This window comes from Anomalospiza imberbis, chromosome 9 (assembly GCF_031753505.1).
Source record: "Anomalospiza imberbis isolate Cuckoo-Finch-1a 21T00152 chromosome 9, ASM3175350v1, whole genome shotgun sequence".
NCBI lineage: Eukaryota > Metazoa > Chordata > Aves > Passeriformes > Viduidae > Anomalospiza > Anomalospiza imberbis.
The window spans coordinates 25766747-25783327 of NC_089689.1; the positions used below are offsets into that span (position 1 = coordinate 25766747).

The 16581-nt window shown below is 39.5% G+C and overlaps 1 protein-coding gene across 7 annotated transcripts in view; it reads right to left on the reverse strand.

Moving 5' to 3' along the window:
* Positions 1–9: 9 nt before the first annotated feature.
* TUT4 (terminal uridylyl transferase 4) overlaps positions 10–16581 on the reverse strand; it is a 45146-nt gene continuing 28574 nt past the window's right edge. For 3 of the 7 annotated variants that reach the window (XM_068198763.1, XM_068198764.1, XM_068198765.1), the window contains exons 20-30: positions 14977–15090; positions 13768–13845; positions 13189–13366; positions 12774–12821; positions 12604–12686; positions 11134–11249; positions 9361–9521; positions 6895–6992; positions 3924–4449; positions 1571–1744; positions 10–556 (exon numbers count right to left, since the gene is read on the reverse strand). In XM_068198763.1, the coding sequence (XP_068054864.1) occupies positions 465–556; positions 1571–1744; positions 3924–4449; positions 6895–6992; positions 9361–9521; positions 11134–11249; positions 12604–12686; positions 12774–12821; positions 13189–13366; positions 13768–13845; positions 14977–15090 (1668 nt within the window). In that variant the 3' untranslated portion in view covers positions 10–464. Of the gene's footprint in view, positions 557–1570; positions 1745–1979; positions 3775–3923; positions 4450–6894; positions 6993–8935; positions 9522–11133; positions 11250–12603; positions 12687–12773; positions 12822–13188; positions 13367–13767; positions 13846–14976; positions 15091–16581 lie in introns of those variants that run through there. The other 4 variants (XM_068198767.1, XM_068198766.1, XM_068198768.1 and 1 more) reach the window with 4 other exon arrangements.

Genomic DNA, 16581 nt, shown 5'->3' on the forward strand with positions numbered 1-16581 from the left:
AAAAAAATCTTATGTCCTTTTTTTGCAGTTTTATTTTTCTTTTTAAAAAGTTTTTGGCACTACATAGTTCTGTAAAGAATAGAAGTGACAAATTTTTAAACACATGAAATCCCCTTCTAATTTTATTTTTTTTAGAACAATATATATAAAGTCTGAAGCAACCAAAGTATGAATACAGCTAATAGAAAATAAAGAACTTAATTTTAAAAATTCTCTCTCTTTACAGTTTATCAAGATAAAACAAAACACAATTCCCCTTAAAAATAGGGTAATAAAATAGATGAAATTTGTATCACTCAGTTTTGTGATACTAGTAAAAACTATAGTTCATATCTATGTACAAATGATACAGTTTAAAAACAGTCTTAAATAATCTTGTATCTAAACATGTTGCATTAAGATTTTAAATCAGAACCTGAATTTCTTCCTCCCCTCCCCCCACCCACCCACAATCCCATCCAATTTCACTTTTTCTGTTGAATGTAATTCAGATTCAAGTGTGGGTGTCCTTGAGACAGAAGTGAGAACCGCTGGTTACTCTGCATCAGTGGACCAGCTAAAAGAAAATGGATTACAATTACTTCAGCAAATCACATATTTAACAGTGCTTGGCTATATTCAGTGAACTAATTTAACTTAGAAATAAAGCCATTTACTAGACTGACACAAATGTTATCTGTACAACTAACCCATTTAATGGGACAACGTAGAATTACTTTAATCCTATCTCCAAAATTCTCTAATCACAAACACATTATTTTGTTGCAGTACTTCAGTTACTTAACAAAAGTAATTTCAGGATTTTAAGTAAATTCAGTTTTCACTTGGAAACCCTGCTAGAGCCAATAGATTAGATTTTGAAAAAGGATTTGGTGACCGTATCTGTCATTTTACACCAGGTGACCCCCAGCAGCGTGGAAGCTGCGCATCCTCCAAGTCAAATTTGAGCATTGTTTCTCTGGTAGTGGACGTCTTTTTCCTACAGCCTTTCCCCATCCTGCCAGATGCTGAACACCTTCACCTTTTATAAACATCAGAGTTGAAATCAAGTCAGTCCTTTCCAGTTCCCTGATGAACTGAACCTGACCTAACTTTGCAGTCAGTGCTGCTCTGACTGTGGATGGGCTGGACTGAACCTCCAGAGGCCCCTTCCAACCTCAATTATTCTATGGTCTTGCAAGTTTTTATCTATGTAAGTCATTTCACAAAAGCTAAATAAAGTCAATTATGACAAAAATTTGTTCATATTCTGAGCACACTCATGGGCCAATCATCTTAACCTCCACTGAAGCAGAGGCAGCTCTAGGTGAGCCAGCAGCAGCAAAGAAAAAGAGGCTGGAAGTGCAACAGGCTGCAAACTGGCTCAGATTTCAGAATTTTATTTTAACCCTTCCCTCCCACAAAGATTTTCATTCATCCACAGAGGAAGCTGAAGCACTGATTTTACTCTGGGATTCGTTAGGTTTCCAGGGAGCCTAGGAGTGACACATGATTGCTTGGCTTTTAAAGCCTTTGAGACAGTACAGAGACATGGTGCATGAGCTGTTGATTCACATAGTGGTTCTAGTACCTTGAGGGTAGAAAGGTTTGTTCGGTGGGTAGCTGGCATTTCCCTGCTGCATGTAGTTCTGAGGCATATTGTAAGGCCACGCTCCTCGGAGGAGAGGAAAATGGGTAGGGGTCCCATGGTCCCAAGGGACAGAAGGAGGGTTCATTTTACCAAACTGTCCTTGGAAACCCTGATCTATTTTTCAATTGAAAGGGAAAAGCACATTGCAAGTTGAAATAATTAAACAGTAAGTCACAAATACAATTTACATCTTAAATAACAGTTTGCAGGGGACTTAATGTGATCAGTCTGATGTGCTATTTTTTTTTAATATACATCAGTAAAAATTACCACCTAAATTACTTCATTATTCACTATAATAGAATTATTGGGAAAAGAGAGGATGAATCAACATTAAAATCAAGAGCTGTGATTTCACTATTTTTATGACTTTCTCATGATGAAAAATACACGGTCTGAAGAATGTTCAGAACTACTGTCTGATCCCACACAAGTATCCACTACTGACAGAGCTGTGACAGGAAAGCTGTTATCCTACTGCAAGAAATAATTCTCAGATGTACACTGGAATTCCTCTAATACTTACATGCTTAAGAAACTTTCTATCTAGATCACTGGACTGACTTAAAAATTTATTTTTAGAGAGAAAAATATAAACTTTGGCAATAAATATACAAATTGTAAAGCTACTCCATTTACAATTCTGATATCACTGCAACATTAAGGATGAGAAATCAAGCATCCAAGGAGGCAGGACCCACAACATGAGGCACAGCTCTGGAGTATGCATGAAAAAGAGTTGTCTCTCTTGATAATTCTAATGCTCCTACTTCTGACCAGTTATCTACTGAAAAGAAAATTAAAGTAGCTCCTTTCAAGTCAAGCCAGGACAAAGTTTCCTCAAACTTACTGTTGTCAAATTGTCCTGAGGAGATATGAAACCATGCTTCAAACAGACAGGAGACAGCTCATCTCTACTGTGCATTCACTTTAATGGCATCTAAGCCAAAAAGGAAATAAAACTGATTCAATTTCAAAGAAGAAAATTACTATGATTGGAAACTAGGAAAAGGGGTGTGATGAGATTGGAAATAGATGGAAGATGAGGCACGGGAAAAAATACTGTGACTGACAACATATGGAGAAGGAATTAGAATTTATGGACCTTGTCTGAAAGAAGGTAGCTACTTAGTAAGGACATGGGGATTGGAAGGAGCTGCTTGAGGGAAAGAGAAAGCTGGAGAAGGGGACAGATGAGAAGATCCAAAATGGAGAGGTAGGGACAGAGCACACTGGAGATGCAGAAAGCACATGGCTAGAAGCTCCTGTGTATCCTTTAAAATATATTCCCCAAAAAGCTTTAAATAGAAAATCATGTATCTCCAGCACCTTAACATAGATTTCAAGTCCACTGGTGAATTATTCCTCATCCAAAACTGTAGACTCAGCTGAAAATCTACTGTTACTGACAATCACATTATTAGTGCAGAGAAAGGCTGGGAGGAGATTCAGAATTTTCATCTTAGGTTGAACGACTGCACCAGTACATTATATTTATTACATTTATTTTTTTTAAACATAGGAGGAGTTACACACTCAGAATAAATCAGAAGACCACCACCATGATTAATGATGTAAAGGTTAACAGTTAAAATGTAGGGACTACCACAGTTCATGTTGCAGAAAAAACTGAATGGGCTTTAATCATATACTGCTTTTTCTCAGCCTCAAACATACCAATGTACTTGGCTTTGCTATGAGGCAAGAGGCTGTTGCCCACTTGTCACAGGAAAACATATTGTCAGGAATCAACATCGAGATTATGGAAGTTAAACGTGGCAGGACAAGCCACAGGAAAAACAGAATAGGTAAGATCAACATTATATTGTACTAAAGGTGAGGAGACAATATTCAACTTGCACAACTGTAATTCTGCCAGTCTCTAAGTTCATGGTTGCAGCCTCAGCATTTGTCTAATAAATGATGTAACGATGTGTTGATCTTAGAGGTCTTTTCCAACCTTTGTTTCCATGATTGTCTAAGGAATCCATTATTTGTCAGCACATTCACAGAAATGTGAGTGATTCAAACAATGATGAGGAGGTTTTCTCAGTTGAATGCAGGATTTCTCATTGTTGCACAGCCATTTATGGCAGACAGGACCAATGCCTAAAAGTTACGGTGATCAATTCTAATTTTTTTTCCTATGAAAATGTTAAGACAGGTGAAAGTCATGATTTGGTTTCTTAAGCATCATATTTTTATCAAACAAGTTAAAAGAGTTAGCTGTTCCTGTAACACATAACACTTGTACACAAAATGCGAGAGGTTTGATACAACAGAGAAGAGTTACCTGAATTCCCCACAGTGCCATTGTTCACCAGTGAGTTTGGAGTCACAGGATTGTGCCAGTGTCCCTCATGAGAAGTGCTGGGGATTCCCATGGGCCTGGCAGCAGGCTGTGCAAAGATGATACTGGGATCATTCAAGCTTACACTGCTCTGGTTATTTGTGGTGCTGCTGCTGCCAGATCTCATAGAAAATGGAACATTTGTAGAATGAGGAGGGTTACCCGGTGCAGAGTGAATAACAGGCCCATGAATAGGCCAAGAAGTGTTGGGAAGCTGAATTTGGTGGTGATGGTGCATCTGAAGTAGTCCCAGGTTATGCAAGGTGGAATACTGACCTGGGGGAGATTGGGGAAAGTTAAACAAAGGCAGCTGGACCTGATGGGGTGGCTGTGCACCCTGCTGTGGCTGAGGAACGTGCTTAGACTGGGATATTGATTGTGGCTGAGTCTGGTTAATGGAGGCTGGCTGAGAGGAATTCTGTGGGAATTGCTGAGGTTGTGGAGAGTAAGATGACTGATGCGAATCAGACTGGAGGAAAAAAAAAAGTATGTATTTCTGATTAGTTCACTGGCTATTTAATGGTGTTTTTTTAATAAACACCCACTATATTAGACTATTTATAAAACAGAAAAGCACTCCCCAGCAACACCCCAAGCACTGCACCCAAGTTCCTGTTGGCTTCAAGTAACTGCAGTTCAACTGACACTGACTTTCACCAACAGATATTTGGTCTGTTAATGTGGCACATGCCACCATCAGAAACACCATTCTGAGTGAATATTAGTCCCAAGCTCTCCATTAGACTCCTCACACACTTGTTTCTGATTTTTAATCAGTGTCTTTCCTACCCTACTTATGTACAGCCCAGTATCCCTTAAACTAATTGCCTTACTTCTAAAGAGAGTGGTTCTTACTACTGCACAGGTTTTTAATAATTCCAAAGTAAGCTCCTAATACATCTTTCATCTTTAAAAATCTGTTGAACAAGAAATGCAAATTCCAAAAATCCAGTTTCAACCTTCACATCCTGGTGTTAGGCCATGGCTAAAGAAATAGTAATAGCAATTATTACTGCCTTTGCTGAGCTCTTACAAAGCTTTCCCTTTCACCAGCAACAGGAACAAGCATGAGACTATTTTATCTGTTTGGAATTGCAACAGAACAGAGAAGCACTTCAAGAAATGGAGTGGTTGGGAAAAGAGATACTCAGTTTATGTGCCAATAGTTAATGCCAGTATCTGGATTCCCCAGTCTGGTTTTAAGCACAGAGACAAGATGCTGATGGAATAAGTGCCTCCAGAGACATTCAATGAGACATATCTAAACCAAAGAGGAGAACCTGAATCTAAGATCTCATTTTCCCCCTGAGACTGGCTCCTCTCTCCACAGACTACAGCAGCCAAGCTCCAAGAGCCTCAGCTGCTGTTGAACATCTGGAGTTAAAGGTCTCTCCAGCTTGTTACTATCCCTAACTGCTCACCTGTCCATTTAAACTGGCAGTCACTTGTCTCCAATAACCAGAGGTGTCTGCAGGACCTGCCCATGCCACAGCATCCCCTTCAGCAGCATGCTGTGTGTCTGTGCCTGGGCAAGAGCTGGAGCCCAGAAGCTGGGATTGCTCCCTGCTGCTATTCCAACTGTGCCTGTATGTGTACCTCCTATACCTTTCTTCCAAACCAGGAAGAGAAGTTATAACCTGGGATTTGAAAGATGATCACTAGTTTAACAGTTTAAATGCTATGAAAATAAAGCACATGCACTGGCTACAAACATTCCTGCAACTATTAACCCACCACAAGCATGCACTGAATGTGCCAGCAGCAGGAGAGGAGGCATATTACACTCCAGCCTCTTGATCTGCTTCCCACTCTCTCCCTCTTACTCCACCAATATTCCTCCTTCCCATTCTTCTCAACCAATTCCTGGACAGAACATATTCACCAAGAAATCCTGGCCAAATGACAGCCATGCAATACACACAGAGTCCATGACATCCAGGTGACACAAGAATGTGCACATAACGTGTCTGCCTCTGCACCCACACATCCAGCTTCAATTCTTCCGGCAGAAATAAAAGGCTCCTAAAAAAAATACTCCTGTGTCATGTTCAGCCCTTCACTTGGATTAGGGCTGTATCAGTCACTCTTTAGCAGCACACTGTAAATCATAAAATCTCTGTTACTGGAGCCACCATTCCAATAAATGCTTGCTGATCAGTTAGCAAAGTAGCAAACTGAACAAAGAGCATTAGTGATCAGCAGCCCTGATTACTGTATTTACTTACTTATTAGCTTCATTAGCAGACACACTCTTTTCAGAGTAACAGCTTAAAATAAATTAATTTCTGCTGTACTGTCTGCTCTAAAAATATTAAATGCCAGCAGTTGTATTTGCTCAAATACCCTCTGCTCCCCATCTCCACTCAGAAGATTAAACATATTTTATGTAGCTCTATTGTGACTTGAAAAAATTCTAGGACAAAACTGTCAAAAATTTCCCTATTGTTCTGCTTGTACGTGTACTCTGGCAGACTTTTCACTGAAGTGTGACTTAGCTGTGTGCTGTGTCTGTACATGACAGTCCCTTAAGACAGATCTCTCAAACCACAGAAAGTCATGCTTGTCACTAAACCTAAGTCTCCAGCATGTTAACCATAAAGCTATGCTTTATCTCCCTTAGTAACTCCAGAACACTGCCAGAATAATGAGAATTTGAAAGGCACCCTTGCTTAATCTGCCCTTTCAAGATCACAAGGTATCTCATCTCAAACTTGATTATGAGGTTTCCATACTGGAAAACCATAAATGCTCCCCAAGGCACAGTACATCATAAAACAAAGTTTCACTAACTGGCACAGTGCAACGTTGTCATTACCAAGTCCAGAACCTGTTAAGAAAAACCGTGCAAACCTGTTCCCAGCATGGCTGGTTTGCTACAGCTTTTCTGCCTGCAGTCCCCCCTCCCAGAACTTACACATTCTGATGACTGCCTGGTGCGCAGGGGTCGCTCCACCTGCTGCTGGCCCACAGCCACCAGCTGGGAATTTACCATGCTCCGCACCAGCTGCGTGCCTGATCAAGGAACACAAGTGTTAATAAAACCCACAGGGTGACAATAATGAGCAGAACTGGGAGTCAGCAATACCTTAACTCTCATGTGACACAGAGGAAGTAAATCACTTTCACCTCTTCTCTCCTTTAAGTGGAAACTTTTCCTTCTACTGGCAGCAGACAACTTTAATAGGTATAGGAGCTAAACACAAAGTCTACTTTTGAGTAACACAAAGTCTACTTTTGAGTAAAACAAAGTCTAGCAGGAGCAAGGCTCACCTTGCTATCAGGCTGGAGCTCTACTTTATATAGGTTTCCACATTACTGCTGTAAGCAGTGGCATTTTAAATAGCAATAGTGACAGCAGAAACTTCTGGGCAAAGAAAGTAAGCTTAAAAAAAGACTAAAGGATAAGAGAACACAGAAGCATGGTTCTTCTGAAGTTCACTTATGAATGCTTCCTCTACTTTTTCACCTACCACAAGCACCCAAGGGCCTAATTTGAATGAGTTTGCAATTAATCTTCTCTAAGTACTAAGTACTAATTTGAAAGCTGGATTTAGCCTAATTCATCTGTATGCTTTTTTTGAAGTGTGTCATGGTTTGACATGGAAGTGATTTTTTCAGGAAGTTGGGTCAAACCAATCAGTGGTCAAGTTTGGATATTGGCACCTGGAGTGACCACTGAAGATAGGGATACGCCTCTGAGAACACAGGGTGTTAAAAGCAAGAACTCCCAAGAGCTCGCTCTCTTTGGTTCTGGTCAAGGTGCTGTGCAGATCTCCCCTGCCCAGCCATGGGGCTGGGTGGGGGAGGGGAAGCCATGCAGCCTGGTCGAGGTGAGCCGAGGGGTAGAAGGACTGGAACCGAGCCAGCTCCTGTGGACGGAAGGGTGGAGAGAAGCGGAGATGTCTTTGTCGTTCCCCTTTACCAGAGGGAAGAGACAGAGAGTCCACACTTGTAACTTTGCCGGCGCGGAGGAGAAGGAGCGGGGGGAAGGCGCCCAGCCTTGGCCTTGGGAATCGGCTGCTGGGCAGAGATATCAGCCGTCCAGGGAGTCTGAGCTTTTAACCCTTTCCTGAGAAATGAAGGCTTTGTAAAATATTACTCCTCCTTGATTTGAAGTAGAAGAGAGACAGTCTGGGATCTGAGATGATGGAAGAGGAAATTGTTGAGTTGGAAGGAGATGATGGAGTGGCTTGTGGCTGGACTTCTCTTGTTAGCCATAGACTGAACCAAATTCTCCTGACAGAAGCTGCACTTAGGGGGGTGCGGTGGTGTGCCAGGAGACCTGTTTCAGTGATTACCAGCAGAGGAGTAGAGAGAACAGAGGAGAGTTGAAGAAAGTGGGGAGAAGCCCTCTGTCTTCGGGGAAGAAGAAGAGAAGAAGACCTCTGTTCTTGGACCCTCAGCCCCAGGGGAAAATGGGAGGGACTGTAGTCCCAAGATGAGAAACTGAACTGTTGTCTCTTTTGGTCCATGGCAAAGCATCCTTAAAGGAGCCTTATGACCATCTGTCCATGCACGGTGGTGAGAGCACTGTGACAGGGAAAGGAGAGTGTCACCATGGCAGATTTTCTCCAGGCAGTTGCCATGTGTGACATGGAAACACAAAGGTGGCAATTGTGTTTCCTGGGGGGTCTGTGGCACAGGAGAGACTCCTGTCTCCCTTGATGGACTGAGTATTGATTATCTGAAGGGTGGCAACTTGATCAGGATCCTGGGTGGTGTCTCACTGTTGGGTTTGTCTGGAAATTAGGTGGGAGGAGAAGGGGTGATTTGGAAGGTCTTCATCCAGGATTTAGTGTTTGTAGTTTTATAGTAGTAGTAGATTAATAAAGTTCTTTTCTTTGTTATTAAGCTTGGGCCTGCTCTGCTCTGTTCCTGATCACACCTCACAGCAATTATTTGGAAAGGTGCATTTTCATGGGAGTGCTGGCATCGCGCCAGTGTCAAACCATGACAAAGTGTTACTGAAAGAGTGCTGATTTTTGCTGAAAGTACATTTACTTACCTCTCACAGATGATGGAGGGTTAGCTAACATTTGAGAAACATTTGGAAGAGGAAATGCATTCAATTATTATTATTATTACTATTATTAGTATTACTACTTTGAAATGCACCAATTGTGAGTGGAAGACAAATAATGCTATACTCTGAAGTACACTGTATTTTACTGAGTACATTTTTACCACCCATGGAAAGACTGTACTTCAGGAGACATTACTCCCCTTGTAGAAAAGTAACACAGTCTAAAAGCTGTATTATCAGTGATTGAAACATTACTTGCAGGATTGTTTTTTGAAGATGATTACCAAGTCTTTACAGAAACCTAGAGAAAAGGGATCTCAGAGCTCTCAAATTATCCTAACACATAAACTAACTTACCTGGCACACTATTATTTCTCTGACGGGTTTGTTTGAATTCAGGACAATCTCTCCTAACATGACCCACATCCCCACAGATGAAACACCTTTTCTCTCTTGTTTCTCTGTCATCTTCTTTCACCTCTTTTTCATCATCTTTCTCATTCTCCTTTTTCTTCAACCTGAATAATAATTTTTATTAGCAATATCACAAAACCACACACACAAACACATAATCTCTGTAGAGCTGTTGTACTGTTGTGTTCAAAGGGAATGGTTACATAACGAACAGCTGTACCAAAATACAAATATCTCAGGAATCCCAAAAAACACTTTCAGATTCTGGGCTGGTTAACAGCCTGCATACACTTAATGAAGTTACAAGCTCCCCAGGCTTGTCCAGAAGCTGTCTGATTGTATTAGGGCAGAATTATGCCTGCAGTTAAGCAGGCTTAGCCTGCCAGGTAGCTGGGGGGCAATTCTATGCATCAAACCCACTGAGTGAGAATATGCCCAAAACAAGTGAGCTGCACCTCGTTCATCCAATCCCTCCCTCTCTGGACAGGGCACATTTCTCTGTCACTGTGTGAGCCCAGACAGGATGTGCGGCAAAGCACTGAGGCTCTTTCAAACACTCAGTTTTCAAACAGCAGGAGAACTAGTGATCAGGAGCCAAGGCAAGAAGTAAAAATCTTTTTCCACAAGGTATCTGCAGGATTGTTAAATAATAATATTATTATGTGAGCTGTATACACAATCTGAGAGACATTCTGTGTGGCTGTGCTGTAGTAGCAGTTTGTGTGAAGAGCAGATCACAACTTTTCCTGAGGCAGATATAGGGAAAGAGGTGATGGAATTCCATGTGCTAGCAGTACAGAGAGCATCTGAAAGAAATAATGACCTGTGACCACAGGGTTCCAGTGCACTTTCATGCATCTTGAACTCTGCTGACTGAGAAAAGGCTATAAATAAAGATTTTGCAGCAGGAAGAGACCAAGAATCCTTTGAAAAATTATGGAGCACACAACTGAACATAAGGAGCACATGAAAGAGCACAGCTTAATTTGCATTCTAAGGGCTTCAAGAGGTTTTAAATAGCCAAAGCTGTAAAAAGTGAGGAGTGCACATTTTCTGGCAATTCCTGCTGAAGTCTCTTTGGAAACATTGACCTGCATGTATCAGAGACTCCTTTTGCAGGAGACCTGGACCCAAAATTCCTAAGTGAAATCAATCTACAAGTGCAAGATCACCAAGTGATATGGTGATTCTGTAACATCATGGCACTAATATGATGTTACAGAAATGCACCTTAATTATGTACATTTTAACTAATCTTAGAGGTTACTAAATGAACTTTGACCTGCCTTGCAGATAAATGTTATCAGATGTACAGAATAATTCAAATTCAACACTGTTCTCTGAACATGATCACTACAGGAAATCCATTTTAACACATGATAAATTTTGCAGCCTTGTAGTATGTTCTCCATCTGAATGTTTATGCTACAAAAAAGATATTTAAGTGATCCAAGTTTTAAGTTAAGCTTAACTACATATTAACATACACAGACTGTTGATATTACTCTGTGTGCTTCCATAAACACATCAGATTTAAAGAGGTGATCAGAAACTGTTTTAAGAAAAGAAAAATTAAGATGGGGAATTGATAACCAGATATGAAGCTTTGATTTTCTCTGCAATTTAGCAATTTTTCATTTCCATTAAATCTTCAACTATCCAAATCCCGCATAATTTAATCTCAAAGATTTCACAATAGCTTTGTGTATTACTTACCTCCTCCTCTTTGGACAGTCTTTCATGTAGTGACCAATTTTTCCACAGACACGACAACACCTGTCATTGGGTGCCAACTCCCCATCTGTCAGCACTTTTGAGTCAAAAAAGTATTCCTATCAAAACACATCAGACAGGTAAAATGTATAAACCGTTCACTTACAAGACTGAGGAATGAAAGTCAAACTGACAGCTCTCATCTCTTACTGCTCCCTGAATGTTACTACTGAGATTATACCTGGTCCTTTTCATTCCCTAGATAATGGCAGCTTTTTCAGAGATATGGAGCAGTTTGGGCTAAAATGGTCTATTTGGTCTTAGGGACAGAGGCTCAATTTGCACAACAGTTTATCCAGGCTCCAGCCTGCTGCCCACCTTTCACCTCCCCAAAAGCTCTTCAGAGAGCAATTTTTTTGCAGATGATCTATTTTGGTATCTGAGTCACTGCTTGTGTGTTTTCCAAAGCAGCCAATGTCCCTGCCCAGATGACATGATTACATCCCTTTAGACAGAACACAGCTCAGGTGGGAAACAGATGGAGCATCTGCAGACTGACCTGTATCACTCCCCTCCCCTGGAATTTGCTCAGGACAGCTGCAGTTCTGATGTGTGTCAGCACAAAGGCCCAGTTTACTGCCTCTGAGCAACATAGATATTGTGAAAGTACTGAAACAGAGGTACAAACTCAGAAAAAAAAACACAGATAAAGCAGGCAAATGGAAAAGAGAAGACAGGGAAGGATGAATGGAATTAAAAGCTTTCAAAATATTTTAAAGATCCTTTAGAAACTCAAGTTCTGTCAAAAGCCACTGGGAGAACAGTCCTCAAAACTGTTTTAGAAAATGCCTAAGTTGATCTTTAAAATACTAATTACACTATTTTATTTGCTCATATTAAAAAAAATAGTTATCTCTACACATCAATGACTGGACCCTCTAGCACAGAGCAGTACTTTCTCCAAAATGATACTGCATGAACACATTCCTAACCCTGACTCACTATGCAAATTTTAAAGGTCAACTTGTTAAAAAAATCAATCATCATCCTTTTCCTTGTTTAAGCAGCAATCCTTACTATCTCCACCAAGTGGAAAAATAAATAGAATGGAACATCTCTTGGATCTGTTTTCTTTAGCTACATGAAGAGCCAGTAAGGTTCCTAGAGCTGTTTCTGGGTTTTACAGCCAGATTTGCAGTTTTCTGCAATACATCATCCAGTGGGAGGTTTTATAAAAAACAAAACACAAATTAAGCTTACTTCCCCTGAACCTGCCAGTAATACCCACTGTCCATCCAACTACTCCTCTGAATTTTATATTCCAGGAGTTAAATACTAAGCTATACATGTAATGCAGACAAAGTAGAATTACACATATTGTGCATACCAAATTGATAAATACATACAAGAGGTTTGCATCAATTCAGTGGACAAAGAAAATGATAAAACATACTAAAAACTCTGAGAACTTACAGCTTCTCTTCCAACAGCTGGGTAGAATGGGGTACCAAATAATTTTCTCCCATTGATAAATGCCTTCATTATGAAATTGGTCACTATTGGAGAAAGACAAAATTATTGGAAAACAACAGAAAAGGCACAACTTAGTGAACATTCATCACTAGCAGGCACTAATAACTTACTTTTCCTAGAGACTCCAGCACCCAGATTATGATTCAAGTCAAAAGGATCTGCAAAAAGAAGGAGAAGAAAAAAATCAGAGTTGGAAAAAATTTGCTGCAACAGAATTTTTTATTTTAATGCAGAGAGAATTCCACTTTAAATGCATTCACAGAGCAGATTATAGCAAAGCAACGCTGAGAGTTTTAAAACTGTTATGTTAATCAACCATAATAACAATAAGAAGAACAATTCACTGACATTTAGTAGAAGTTATGAGTCTCATCAATGTTGTGAGCTTTAGGATTTGCAAACAATGTTTCTTTTTAAAACACTGACTGTGGCTTCCTCACATAAAGATCCTGTGCAAAGAGAACAGCCCCTCAAGGAACAGAGTTTCTTACTCCTCATGAATGGAAACTCAATTCAGCAGACTACCTTCAATGGCAATACATTTGGATGTCCACTGCTTCTCAAAGGTGGTTAACAGCTTCTTCTGCCGGATGCTGATCACGTATTCCTTGAAGTCAAATTCCTCAGTGTAGAATCGCAGCAGCCCCAGCCACAGCTCTCCAAGAGATTCAGTGTTCTTCCCAAGAGAAGGCAGACGCTTCTTCTGCATGCAGTTGAAGACAATTTATTCAGCTACAGTTACTGCAGCACTGCTCCTCCTGAAACACCTCTCTCATTACAAGTTTGTCTACTTTGAATTATTTCTTATGGTTAAAATAAGGTTAAGTCACTACAGTTAAGACTAAACCTGGATTATTTTTAAGAATAAAAAGTATTTTTCCTGATTTATGTTATTTAGAAATGACTTAAAATAAACCGAGCAAAAGCAGAAACTCATTTTAGCAAAACAGGACTCAGTTGGAAAGTTGCAGCACTGTGGATATGGAAGTTTAATTAATTAATAAAATTAATATTTTATATATGACACTGTTAAAAAATTATTACTTTTACTTGCTGAAAAGCAAGGCTTAAATTTTAGTTACTCTTCTGGAATTAGAATATTACCAATTCTTCCATGTCATCAAAGAAAAACGCATTCCATCCATCCACCATTCTTTGTGGAATCTGTTTGCCATCAAATATCTGCCAGAACAGAAAGTGACAGTTACTTCTCTAATTCAAAGTCACTGTAAAAATACTTGCAGTTCTTTTAGTAAAAAAAATCATATAAAAATATAAACACTTTAATTTTAACAATTACTTCTTATACAGACAGAATTTCCCATTGGTAAAAAGTCTGAAAGACTTTTTGCATTGTTGCTGTACCACTCAAATTATTTGGATGTTTAATTTTTACTTGTTCTTTGCAACTAAGGAAACATGACTGAATTACCTTGTCAAGATTCCAACATCTCTCTTGCCCACAGATTCTCTAAGGAGACTTTAGATGATTTCTATTACATTTTGACTTTAGCAGGGCCAAGAGGAAATTCCACTGTTATTTAAATGCGCTCTTGGGGTAGCAGTAAAATAAAAACCCCCAACCACTACTAAAGTATCAGATACTAAAGTATCAGCAAGAAAGTCCATGAGTCTCAACTGCAATGCTTAAGCCAATTTCCCTTTTGCACAAAGAAACCAAAAGAGGCAGAAAGGGATAATTTTCAGACGTGCTTGGGAGTTCCAGAGTGTATCCAGGAAGAGGCAGATAGCTGAATAATTATATTCTCCCCACCCATACAATGGGTTGCAGAACATTATTTTCTCAATAAAGTTTCCTGGCACATATGACATATTTCTTTAAAGTTGCACCAAAGCATCAATTATCTTATTTTCCCCTCATCAAATAACACAATAAACTTCTTCTCTTACAGATAAAGTGTTGAGCAATAAATAATGCTTCTGACAATAACTGGTTGAAGAGCTGGACTCACATTTCAGGAGCATCTGGTGCAGTCTCATAATTACAATTCCCTTCTCTCCATACCACCTGCCAATTTTTTTTCTATCTATCTTGTTCAGCATATAAATATCATCATAAGATCAAAATCCCAAAGTAAATGTAATAGCAGAACTTAGGCACAAAAGACTCCTAGGTTTGATCTAATCTTCTCGGTCAGTTTTACCTACTAAAACCAAGAGGGAGTTAAGAACCTGCTGATTAGAAGGGCCCCATATTTCATTTATCCCCTCCGACCCTAAAATCCCAGACTTCTCATATTTTGCTTGAAGAAAAAGTGCATCTAGTTTCATAACCTCATCTTCTGAACCTACCTCCTGAAGAACTGGAATAACTGGTGGATTTCTCTGCTGTAGAAAGTACAAAACCATAAGAATATAGGCATACGAAGACAGACTACCACGGGATGCATCACCAATATCGCAGCGCTGGAAAAAATACATTTTAAACAAAATGCTGAATTTACATTTTACTGTTCAAGACTAACAACTATGTCAGAGAGCAAAGAGAAACCCCAGAAGTAACAGCAAATACATTCACCTCATAATTAAAAATTGTTTTATGAAGCCTGAAAAATAAATGCACCCAAGAGTCAACTGCCATCTGGCAAATCCATTGCATAATTTGTCTAACATAAAAACAGAAAAGCTTTTCATAGCCAAAACACTTTAAAAAATTTTATAATGTGCCAAACTGAAAAAAAAAACCCAAATCTAAACTCCCAAAATATAAATCCCAGGTTTCAATACCATAAAATTTAATTTTCCTTAATTCATACTGCAAGAGCTCTTTCTACGATTCCTTATTATTTTGGTTCTCCCCTTTTAAAAAAATAATTAATTAACAGCAAGTATTTCCATGTTGTACTGGCAGTGCAGGCCATAGGTGGCATTTTGCTAGCAAACATACACATACCTAATTAAACCATGGTGCAGCCTGCACAACACAGTGCAAAACAAACATCCCTGACCAACTCAGGGAGTTGGAACCAGATGAGCTCAAGGTCCCCTCCAATCCAAGCCTTTCTGTGACTCTGATCAGAGAATTACCTTACTATGCTTGAGTATCTCATTACAGTATAACCTTTCCACAGCACCTGCTTCTAAGCTATGCTGTGTTTCGAGCCTGTGTCATATCAAAAAAGGCATTTTTAACCTCCTAGGGCTGGAAAAAACAGGGATTCGCAAATTACTTTCACATTAGCAGCAGCAGTGACAGCTGTTCCTGGGGTTTCTGCCAATGCAAACAAAGGAGGAGGCATTTTGCTTAAAAACAGTATTTGTATAGCTATGAAGTCACTTCCATACATTTACATTCAGGAGTGTATATCCCACAACTTAAATATTTCATCTTTGCAGTACTGTTTTTAGAACATGCACAATAGTATGTGGTGCTACCAAAAAAATGTAAGATTCATTATTATCAATACATGGCATTTTTAATCTGGACACAGAAGAGACATGGCAATATTATGCACTGCTGGGACCACATCAAGAAAAAAAATAATTGCTAGGCTCAGTGACAGTATAATGAACGTGTCAATTCCATTCTGGCACAAAGTTATTTTATTCATCTTGATGTATTTTATTGCATGAACATCTGGTAGCACGATTCACCATCTCTATAAGCCATTTTTTATTTGCCCCAGTCCCACTAGGCTTTCTTTGGATATGCTGTATTTAATACTGCGGCTTGAACAAAAAGCACCACCACGTTTCAATTATCAAAGGCTGTATAATACAACATTTTGATAGAATATCACAACAAAAGATGCAGGAGATCTGACATTTCCAAACTTTTAAAGTCAAGTGTATGTCCTAGGCACATTGAGACTCAGGCATTCATTCATCACCCCACTCCTACCTACTCCTGACTTTTATACTAAGCCAAACAAGGCAAGCGTGCCAGAAGAAAGCAGC